A 12311-nucleotide genomic window follows, 5' to 3' on the forward strand; every position below is an offset into this window, starting at 1 on the left:
CCTAAACTAAATAGGAGGAGCTCCATGAAAGTCGGATTTATTGCAGGACTTTTCTGCTGGATTGCATTTCATTATACAAGTTTCTATTTTCCTTGTTGACAAAACACTACAAAGTCCATTAGTAGCTGTTGTGGAGCTTTCGATCATATCACATGATCTTCTTCAGCACATGGAGTTGCCCAGTTTTCATGAAATTTCCAGGACTTCTCGTCCTTTTGGGTTACAAATGGAGATTTAGATTATATTTAGTTTTATTCAGGCAAACTCAGTCTGCTGAGGGGGAGAGCATGTGATACGATTGAAAGCTCAAAAGCCACTCATTGACCTTGCGGTGAGATTGTTTTAACTGCTGTCTCCAAGGTCAAGAACGGTCTCAGCGGACACACTTGTTTTTCTTTTAAAAGGGAAGAGATTATTGTGATTTCATGTTGGATTATGAGGGTTTGTTTGTTGGTGATTTGTCACAAAGCTAACTGTGTTCTCCTTTGATTTCGTGGGTGCTTCCTCTCTGCCAAGAAGCGGGATTTTCAGGATGACTCATTTATCCTTACTGGCACACTGAACATAATGGCGACAGACCCACTGGGAACAAAGAAAAAAAATGCATTAAATCCTTAAGATGTCTGCAAGACCTAAAACTAAAATCTATGACAAACTTAACGATTAGAATAAGTCAGAGCAGCAAAAACTTCAATAGTAAAAGAGGAGAAATAGAGTCTAGAGGCAGAGTGAGTTTTAAAAATAATCGTGGTTTATAAAACCCAGATATGACAGGATCACCAAAGTGTATACAGAAATACAAATACCATCAGGAAAACCATCATAGAACAGTGTTATACAGTCGACATGTACAAACTACTCTGTAAAAGGAACTCGGGGGAGGATGGTTCAGACTTAGACATTTTCCTTTCTTTGTCTCTTAAAATCACATTTAGCCACAATGTATTTATTCTATTTTTTTTTTTTTTTGTATCTTATCAAAGTAGAACATCCATCTACCAAACTACAGGTACTATCACGTTCAGCTAGATTAGAGAAAGGGTACGAACAACACCAAGAGAAGGACGGGGAGGGATGCACACATATCAAGCACTTTAACATCATGGGGGTATCAGCAGGCAGTGAAAACTAAATCATCTTTGATTTTCACCCATGAGAAAAATGGGATGTCAGGGTTTATCGCCATCATCACCTTATCAAACACAAACTGTACAAAATAACCCTGTTCTTGTCTTTGTTGGTGGGTTACACATACTGAACATCTGAGAACAGACACTGGTCACTAAAACGTTTGTTTTTCTCACAGAGAAGCATCTCAAAAATGGTTCCTGTGAGCAAATAAAAGATCCTAGATCTGTTTGTGGGATATTAAAGAGAAGCTCGGGCAGATCTGGGATCCGTTTAACGGTATTTTGTTACGGTGTGGGTCCTCTCTGGGCTGTTCCTGTGCCCTACAGTATGTCAAAATGCTTTGTCAGCAGGGCAGTTTACAACAACAGATGTAACATCTACAATATTTTCATGCACATTCACAAATGTACAAACAGTATTACAGCTTCAGGACACAGTAGTCTGCCCCCCTTTTGTCCCCCCACCTCCGCCATGAGCCCTGGACACAAACCTCCGCAGATGACGGAGCCTTGAAATAAGAAGGAATCACCAACAAGATACAACCAATCACATTCTCCAGTTCTATGGATTTTTTTTTCTATTTTAAACAAACATTGTCAACAGATTTACACATGAAAAGGAGTGCAGGATTGTGACCAATAAAAAAAAAAAATAAAAAATGCTCGTCACCTAAAAAAATACTGCTTGTCTTGGAGCAAAAATGGCAACATATGAAATCAATCATTGTCACAGTAGCTACAATGATTTCTAATATACACATTATGTCAAGTAAATGAAGATCTATGTACAATGTAGAACAAAAGCAGCATGCAGGCAAGACAACAGCCTTTTTACAAAACTATCTGCTGTGGTGTTGTGCTCTCCGACACATGAGAGAGACAATGTGTGTGTGTGTGTGTGTGTGTGTGTGTGTGTGTGTGTGTGTGTGTGTGTTTTATGCCTGTATACAGTTATGGCATGTGTCCAGTATATTTAAATGGATCTGGAAGCTACCCATCTTAGACTTTTTTTTTTTTACTTTCTAGTTTTCCAGTTCACATTAAGCTCATTGCACACAGAAGCTTTTCAGACTTTTAGCCGCTACGGGAAAAACAGAAGTAGAAGAAACAGGACTTTCTGTAACACGTTTGTCTTATAGCTCTCTGGGCTTTGTCTTACAACTGGCTGGTGATGACGTGATGTAGCCACAGGGAGGAACAGCACAGCAGAGTGAGAGGGTCAAACAGGAAGAGAAAGTGAAACACACACACACACCAGCATTCAAGTTAGCTTCCTTTCTCCTGAAAGTCAGAGGGCCCTTTAGCAGCAGCAGCAAACTTTCAAATTACAATCAACAGATCTCTAAGTGTGAGCTGGTGGTTTGAAAATAAGCCAAGGACACAAAAAGTGGATGTCAGAGTGTCCTTATCTAAGATTAGTAGGTTACGTTTGATCTAACAAATCATTTTTTAAAAAGTACTAAAATGAACGAGGCAACGTTGAACATGAGAAACAAACAATGTACTGTATATCTGATGACAGGAACGCTGAATGTAGTGAAACCCAGAAGGAGCTGTGAAACATGTCACAGGTTATAGATATTTACCGTTAAAGAGCCCTGAATGAGATTTTGCAGTGTTGCCAGATTTGACTGCCACCAAGTAGCTCAATCAGAGCCTCAAAGTCACTCCAAAAAGTAGCTTTTTATTTCTGATGACAAAACAGCCCAATCTGGCAACACTGAGCCTTTGTCAGAATTTCTAGCAGCGCTCGTGTTTGGTGACCATATGAAGTGTGTCGCAATATACCAGTGGTTCTAAAACTTCTTCTGCCCCACTTTGAAAGATCAGTTTATTTTGGGAAAACTAGCAACCAAATGAGCCAATTTTAATTTTTTTATTTCATTGCAATAACATTATCTTGAACATGGTCTGCATTTTTCTTTCCACACGTTTCTTCTGAGTTTTTAGACACAGACACAAAAGACACAAGGCTCTCCTGCTATATTGACAGTAAACATGAGAGCAAGATCAGACTTTTCATATTTTGCTGACTAATCTGTCCACCTTGTACTTTACATGTAGTTTTGCTGTCTGAATAAATCTTGCTGACCTGAGTCTTGAAAGCCTTGCTGGCATCCGAGCACTCGTTTGATTTTTGTAACCTTCATTAATCAAATTCATTCAATTCAAAGTCGTACTCCCAGTTTGAGAACCACTGGTGTGTATACTGAGGACTCACTAACAATTCAACTGATTTTTCTGTGTGGTGCATCACATCACTTCTTGACAAAACTTTAAACTGTCAATTTAATTTTGATAGAAAGCTGAGATTTTTCAAGAGATGTTTTAAGAGAGGACAAACTCTCCAATTAGAGCAATTACAATTTAGCAATCCACAGCAATTTTGGAGGGAAATTCATAAACTGGGTCCAAAAAAGAGCAAGCTGATCCCAATGGAGATTCTAATGGGAAATGTAATTTGTATGCATCCAATAGCCCTCCTCTATTTAATGATCAATTTTTAAATGAAACCTGTACATTAAAATGTGATCTTGAAAATGGGATGAGTAGTACAGCATATTGTTCAAACCATATGCTGAATAGTGAGATTACAATGGAGGAGGTGCAGAGCGTAATAGATAAAGCTAAATTAAATAAAGCTGTGGGTGTGGAGGACATCCCTAATGAGGTCCTTAAAGCCCCTAATAGGTAGAATATTTTACATTGTCTATGTCAAACGTGCTTTCTGTGTGGAATAAATCCATAATCAAACCTATCCCTAAATCTGCAAAAGCTCACCCTAGAGCTTAGACCCTTTCACCCTGATCAGTGCAGTTTATAAATTGTATTCAGGTGTCCTCAGTAATAGACTTAATAATTACCTAGAGTCTCATGCGGTGTTGGTAGATGAGCAGAATGGTTTCAGGAAAAACAGGACATGTATTGATCACATTTATGCCATATCCTCTGTGGTGAGAGCTGGACTACAAGAGGGCAAAAATACATTTGCTTGTTTTGTGGATTTCAAGAAAGCCTTTGATTGGATCAATAGAGATCTTTTGGAGTATGTTAATTTGCTCTGGTATTGGTGGTAAAATTTACAATACTATCAAAACTTTGTACAAAGCCCCAGTTGCATGTTTACAGTTAAATCATTTCAGGACTGGTTGGTTTCCTACTCCATTAGGGGTGAAGCAGGGAGATGTGCTCTCCCCCACTTTATTTGCCCTTCATGTAAATGATTTAGCTCAAGAAATCAAGCCAGCCGATCTAGGTATACCACTTAATAATATGAATTTTAGTATTCGGTTATATGCTGATGACATTGTGTTCATTGGGTTGCAGGGAAAGAGATTAATTTACAAACAATACTGGATATTATGAGTTTATAGTGTAGTAAATTGAGACTTGCTATTAACAGTGAAAAACACAGATTATACATTTTAGAAAGCAATGTGAACAGCAAAGCAACCATACATTTCAGTTTGGATCAGTGCCTTTAAAGTACACCAGTTCTTTCTTATAAATATCTTGGTTTTGTCTTTAATGAAAATATGCGCTTTTCAGAGGGAAGTAAAGCATTGTCAGTCAGCAGGATAAGTGTTAGGGTTTGTGATGAATAACACGAAACTGTGTCCTGACCTTTAATGGCTTTAATGGCTTAATTTTATTTTATGCTGCAGGAGTGTGGGGTTTTAAGGATACTCCTGACAGTAATGCTATTCAGAGTCAAACCATGAGGTATTTTCTTGGGCTAATGAAGGGGACATGATGGGTCTCATGTTTTGTAAAGCAGAGATCTGAAATACTTTGGTTGTTGAACCACCTGGTCCAGTTGCCAGAGGAAAGGCTAACCAAAAAGATTTTTAACTGGGACAGAGCACATGGTTACCCTTGGTCAAGAGAGGTCTCTGCAATATTTTCTCAGATATAAAGGTATTCCTGAAGAGCAGTGTTTATGCGTTTTTTGTGATCTTAGTGTTGTTGAGGATAAATTTAATTTTGTATTCCATTGCCCCATGTACAGCGACTTGAGGAATCATTTGTATGGAAAAATGCAGTTGACGAACCCTGATTTGTTTTGGTTTTCTGAAGGTAATATGTTGAATTGGCTTGTTAATGAGGAGGTTTTTGCTTTAGCAAGATTTATAGAAAATGTATGGAAACTAAGGTAGTACACTATATCCATCATAAGATCTTATTATTATAAAGTAGATGTTCTGACATGTTGAATTTGTGGAACTGTATGTTTTGGTGATTGGTCATGTGACTATCCTGGTTGTTGTTGCTGTCCAGAGTCTTGTAAGCCCATATGGGCTAGGCACCAAAAGGTGCAGGACACTCAGATAAACAAATTAATCAATCAATCAATCAATCAATCTTGACATAATTCTACTCATATTACTGGAATTTCCAACAAGACAGAGCCTGCCTGCTAAAACAGCCCAATAAAATATGTACTTCTGTAAATAAGCTTTGTGCAGGTTGGATGGACAGAGCGACACATTTATAGAAATAAAGCTTTGGTAGTTAAAAAATAGCAATGCACGTACATATACTGCAGTAGTCAGTTTTGCACTAATTTGAGGTTGGGGGTAAATCGAGGTCTAACTATGAGCTTATTGAAAAAGTGGCACAACCAAGAAAAACATTCGTTATAAAATACATTAACAATCATCATGTGGATGCTCAAACTAGTCTCACTAGTATAAACAACACATGTAGAAGTACTTAACAACTACAATAGAGTGATAATGCACATCAAAATATATGAAATATATTACAAAGCAAAACATCCCTTTTTGTGTACAAGTAGGTTTTTTTTAATGTTTTGTGTATTAAATGCACTTTTCCTGCAAGTGCCTCCAGGGTTGTGATTGACGTTATTATAACTCAACCGAAAAAACAAAAAAAAGGATGGAGTATAAAAAGAATCAACAAGTTGAAACCAGTTGATTTGTTTTGATATGCTGTGTTGCGTGTTGAGTCCTTCCTCAGTTTTCTATTGATTAATATTTAGTCTTTTGATTGGCTTGTCTTCTCCCTGTTGATCCTAGAGCAGTTAAAAAAGGCGTGTAAACAGTCATCTGTAGCCTATCTATGCAGTTTCTCCAAAATAAATCCAGAAAAAGAACAAAAATCTAAAGAAACACAAATATCACTTACTAAAAAAAGTCCTTTAAAAAAAGAAGAGAATAATCCCAGGGCAGTATGGTCTGTGTTTCCTGTTATGTGCATAAGATTTCCCTTGACATCTGTCCATCTGTCTGTCTGTCTGTATGGCATTAGCTCTCTCCTCAACTGTAGCAATATTACACTATGCTTGTGCTTCAGCAGGTATATCTTTTTGTGTGTTTCTGATTTACAGTGTGTGTTGTGTGTGTGTTTTTCTATACTTATAAAGACCAAATATACTCAAAAGGATGTAAAGATGAGGTAAACTGTCGAAAGTGAGGTCCTCACTGCTTTAAAGGTTTATACTGACGGTAAAGGTTACTACACTTGTAAGTATAAAGGGAGAAGGGTTGAAGGTCCTTATAAGTATAGTGTGTGTGTGTGTGTGTGTGTGTGTGTGCTGACGTTGTGGACTCAGCTGAAAGCCTCATCATCCGTGTCTTCAATTAGCACCTTTGTGTCCTTTTTCGATCTAGAAAAAAGAGGATTGAAAAAAATTAAATATTATCTGGCATGTTGTTTCATATTATCATTTCAACACATATGTTAATGTTGTTTTATTTATTTCCGTTTTTTTTTAATAATTCATATGATGGTTGTATCTTAAACCATGTCATTAAACTGTTGTCTTTTGTGATGTGATTTCATTTGGATGTCTATGATACCTTCTAGCTTATCCAAGGGCATTGAATTGGGTAAGAATGGTAGGGACTCAGCCCTACCAATATCCAACGACCACTGAAATGTCCCTAGCAACGATTTTGATAAAAAAATGTAAATATAACTGCTGTTGTCCGTCAGTGTCTAGTCAATGTGTACAAGTAGTCAAAATACCTCACAAACTTCTTCTTCTCTACTATGAGTCTAATGCGTTTTTAAGTTTTGAATGATTAAATCCTCCCCCCCTCATATGCCTCACAGTGGTTTGGTCCACTGAATGCCCATAGCCACGGGCCTTTTTAAAAAATATTTAATATATGAATTATGAGCTCATACAACCACTGAATCTTTTGTGGCAAACATATCTATCCCTGACACACACACACACACACACACACACACACACACACACAGTTTTCATTGCAGTCTCTGTGACTTTCCTTCTAGACTTTTCAGACCCTCTTAGTGACTTTATTCCTAAAAAACAATTAGCGACAAATCTAGAGTTATTCAGACCATCAGGGGGAAAGTGAGAAATATACACAAATCTATATTGTAATTTATTCCCCTGCATACTGCAGCGCATGACTCTGTCCCTCTCCACTGCGCCGTGCACACACAGTCAGGAGTAAGAGTGAGTTACTATGGTTACGGGGACGCTCAAACTTCGCGACAACACAGGAGGAGCACAGGGAGGGGTGGTAGAGAACATCGGCCTAGTTGTAGCAGACTTTGTAGTGATGAGAAGATCGTTTCGGTCACCTGCCACTAGTGAACCGACTCCCCTCCACCCAGCTCCAGCTGTTTATTGTCCCCACCAACAGTTACATGAAATATCTGCCCTTGATCCCTGGAGCCAAACCACTTGCATAGCTAAACATTTATACATTGTTGTTTGTTCATATGATTAAATTTTTTTGTTTGTTATTTTAGTTCCAGTCTTTTAAATATTTATTAAAGTCAGACATTGAATGTCTGTCTCCATCTTGATAAATGGGTGGTGGACTGTGAAAACAATGGAAATAAGACAGAAACTTCATCATTCTATCTGTGACAAAGTATTGGATTTTATAGATATATATTATAATTATATGGTATAATTTAGTTCCACAAGAAAGTACGGTATTGTTGTGTTTTGGAGACATGGAGACAACAAAGATGAGAAATGTAAAATCTCTTCAAGGTCTTTGATTGTTTAGAACATTTCAGAGTGATTTTGTTGTATACAAAAATAAAAATGTATGAGTGCTTGAGCCTGATGTCAAGTGTCCATGTTATGTCTTACTGTGAGGAGGACAGTAGGGGGCGTCGGAGCGACAGGCTGTAGGACCTCTTCCAGGTCTTCTTGCCTGAGCGGTTCCGGACGCCATCCTCCTGGTCCATCATCTGCTCCAGCAACGTCTGGTCATCGGCATTGAGTGGGGCCACCGAGATGTCTCTCACAGCACGAAACTCACCACAGTTATTCAGGTGCTCGTTCTCCAGACGGAAGAAGTTCCACACAAAACGCCTGAAGAGAGAAGGTGAGTAGGATGATGACCCTGATGTAAGGGGTGAAATTGTATTAACTCAATGCGGGGGCTTATGGGAATGGGCATCATGGAAGACAGCACAATGTCTGGAGAGATGTACTGCATCTCCATCATCTCATATCAGTTTTTTCCAAATATTTTTGAAAATCATTAATTTCATGAATCAAAGCACTGAAAGAAAATCCTCATCTGTGTGACCTCAGGTATGCATATAACAAAAAGATATCATGTAACTGAGACCCACCTGAAGACCTCGAGGGGAGCCAGCACAGTGGCTAAGATGTCACCCACAGAGTTGATCTTGGTCATTGTGGTCAGAGAGATCTGGATCGTCCAGGCAAAACGCAGGATCACATCTTCTATAATGGCACAGTAGTAGTAGGCCTGGATGCAGAGGGGACAGGATCAGGGTAACAGTGTGTGTTTGTGTGTGTGTGTCATATGCATGTGATTCCTATCAGACTCTACCTTGTGTGGATAAACAATTTCTTCTCTGAGGAAGGTGTTTTCTCCGGCTCCGCGGTCAAACAGGCCCCAGTCCATGCGCAGATCCCAGATCAGTGTGTACAGGGAGCTGATAGTGGAGAACACGATCAGCAGGTAGAAGAACATGTCGGCGTCCGTATGTCCTTGCTCTGTAATAAAAACACAAACACAACTGATTAAAGACAACACAATTTAAAGAATTCTCTTCAAAGAAGTCTCAAAGATCTTTTCAAAATCTGTTCAAAGATCTGGTACGAAAGAAGCTTTACAGAATCTACCACCTTACTCAAGTGAGTCAGTGCAACTTTGACCACTAGAGGGAGTCCTCCTATCATGAATACACAAGCAAGGATTAATGGCTGTTCTGAGGACAACTGTCAAGAGTTTAACTTACATCGTAACATTTTCCACTGAATGGAAGATGACCAAACATCAAATTACACGCTGTGTTGTAGCTTGCTTACTTGCTGAGTTGAAAGCAAGTAGCTGAGAAGTGATACCTGCAGTGCACTGGCCAATAATAAAACACGTTATAAAGGGGTTCTGTACAAATACTACTACTGCTGCCTCTTTGTGGAGGAGAGGTAATTACTACAGTTACATACAGGAACTGAAATAATGTGTCCAGTATAGCAGCCGTGCAGTTCTTTCATGTTGATTCGACCTCATAAATCCTCAGAGTTCAACAAAAAGACATTAACAGTATGTGTGTATTTTCTTCTGAGGTCATGCTAATATTAGTAGGACATTTTGTATTAAATTGTGCATCTATTATATTATATTATACTGTATGTGCACACATACATAAGTGTGTGTGGATGTGCTTTTCCCAATACTGTGTGTGTATCCTAACTTGTGTCAAACATCAACAAAGGAGAGACTGATGCAATAATCAGAGGCATTTACATGTACAGCAATATACACACACACACACATACACACACACACACTATATATAATGCGCTGGAGGTTTGTTTTGCTCTTATTGTCCCAGTGCTGTGAAAGAATAAATGTCAGTTGCATCCTTCTGTCCCAAATAGTGTGTTCTACACTTCTAATGTCCAAATAATTAAAATAAAATAAATATTTATTGGCGGGTAAATATTTATGCTTCTCAAAAGGACAAGTACCTCTATGTACCTATATGTCTACAGTGGCAGGCTGTGCCAGGTGCATGTTTGCTGCAATGGTAATAATTGTTATTATATAAGCTAATGAGTATTTAACAAGCGTGTGGTCTGTGTCTATACAGGATCACTGTGGGTGTGATTTGCTTGTTCTTTAGTGGGCGCTGATAGATAAATCAACATCCAGTGGCCTAACACAGTGACTCACACAGACACAGACAGCCGCCACCAGACAGAGACCGGGCTCGTTCCCATATATTATAGTCACTCCTTCTTCCTGCTACCAGCCAAAGAGACGCCGGGGAGCAGAGTGGGGACATTTCTAACAGAGAATTACTGCGGGGTCCATTGTGCTGTTTGCTTCTTCAGCTGAGCGATGGGATGGAAGTAGTTCCTACGGCCACACTGAGATTTCCCAGCCGTAGATTAAACCTGGACAATAGACTCTTTTCACTGGAGAATATACACAGATGCGATTTCCTCAGCTTGTAAAGTGCTGAAGTATTTAACCCTTCAGTTTACCATTAGGGCTGAATTTTTTTCCCACCCGGCTGGTTAGCCACTGGGCCATTAAAAGGTTAAGCATGGTGAGATGGACATTGATTGGATGCTCAGTAGGGGCTGACGGTGGTCACTGGCTCCTGTCACACACACTCAATTGCTAGTAGTCTGTCACACACACACATACACACACACGGTTGCTATTGTTGTCCACAGGCACCCATGAGGTTAAACTCTATTAAAGACAGAGCACTTCAGCAGGCTCATTTTACAGGCCCATTTCGCACTGATGGAAACAAGTTCACTACAAGAACATTCAGTTCCCGCTGTTAGAGTGATTTCGCATCTGTTGCCATGGCAACCCAATCCGTCAACAAGGTAATTAAGGATCCTGCACCTGGAGACCACTCAACAACAGACCTCATCCAACCAAATATATATATATTCCAACACTATCCAACACCGAAACTAGCGATTTGCGATAAGTTTGTGCAGTTAAGAGACCTCACAGAAAAAAGTAAAAGAGTTTAAGGATAAGAATACAAAAAGGCCCATTTTTTTACATACACAGAGGATGCGCCTTTATCAGATGGCTAACTCGGCCCGTGTCTATATTACCTGTAGCAGGGGTGAATTAGAGTTCAAGCAAGCAGAGAGAGAGAGATTTGACTTTTCTCTTCATTGGTTAATGTGTGTGTTTGACTGAAGGTGTATCTGTGGGTGTGCAGAAATTCCTCCCCTGATAATGAACGAGGGGTCAGTACATGATATGAAGTTGTAAAAGCTGTCAGCTCCGGGCTCATCTCTATTCCAGCAGAGTCCAGCAGACAAGTGTTCAGCCCCGGGCTGGTAATTACACTCCTCTCCTCTCCGCATCCATTTCCTACCATATAGGTGTTTTGATATCTATTAAATCTGTGAATCACCATCCCTTTCATGTCGATGTTCTCACCTTCCTCTGGTGCTCTCTCGTTTTCTCAGTTACTTCTTTCCTCTCCCCATCTAACCTTTCATTTTTACCTCCCCCTCTGTGCTCTATTAGCTCTACATTTTCTGACCCTTCACTGTAGCTTGACTCGATTTATTTCCGCCCCTCAACACCACGGTCAGCATCTCACAGAGGCCAGCAGGACTAATGTTCCTCTATGGTCATGGTTCTTTTAGCTGGTTTTGATGTTTATGTCACAGATGGAGGGATGTCTTTAAAACCATGTGTGCATTGACTAGACAAACACCTCTGCATTTTCTCTCATTTATGATCTCTCAATTTGTAATTTGTGCATTCATTTATTTCCTCCTCCAAACAACTTTTCTCCGTCTATCAGAGGCCATGCAACATCCCTTTCTTCTGCCTTTGCCTGTCCATGAGATAAATCACACGGGTTTAAATTAGCATTAGGCCTGTAACTCCCCTGCATCTAAAACAGCAGTAAGTCTCAAGCCAGTGTACATAAAGCTGAGCCTGTATTGATCCTGAGTAAAGTAATCTGCTTTATTGTCAGGCATCACACTGTATCTTATAGGGTTTGGGAATTTTGCCTAAACCAGGAAATCCTCCATCATCTCTCTGGTTACAGGCCTCTGAGCATCTGCTGAGATTACAGTTTCATGACAGTGTCCAATCAGTCCTTCACAACGCTGAACTGAAGGTTTTCTGAGGGTAGAATTCTGCTACGTTTGAAATCATCAAACATGATTCAACCCGCAAATCCCACTTT

General features: G+C 39.5%; 1 protein-coding gene across 1 annotated transcript in view; it reads right to left on the reverse strand.

Annotated features, from left to right (window-relative positions):
* Nucleotides 1–729: 729 nt before the first annotated feature.
* Nucleotides 730–12311, reverse strand: part of xpr1a (xenotropic and polytropic retrovirus receptor 1a) — a 71017-nt gene continuing 59435 nt past the window's right edge. Inside the window, exons 13-16 of the mRNA XM_044200743.1 lie at nucleotides 8948–9114; nucleotides 8724–8863; nucleotides 8233–8457; nucleotides 730–6759 (exon numbers count right to left, since the gene is read on the reverse strand). Coding sequence (XP_044056678.1) covers nucleotides 6702–6759; nucleotides 8233–8457; nucleotides 8724–8863; nucleotides 8948–9114 — 590 coding nt within the window. The 3' untranslated portion in view covers nucleotides 730–6701. The remainder of the gene's footprint in view (nucleotides 6760–8232; nucleotides 8458–8723; nucleotides 8864–8947; nucleotides 9115–12311) is intronic.

Source organism: Siniperca chuatsi, linkage group LG6 (assembly GCF_020085105.1).
Source record: "Siniperca chuatsi isolate FFG_IHB_CAS linkage group LG6, ASM2008510v1, whole genome shotgun sequence".
NCBI lineage: Eukaryota > Metazoa > Chordata > Actinopteri > Centrarchiformes > Sinipercidae > Siniperca > Siniperca chuatsi.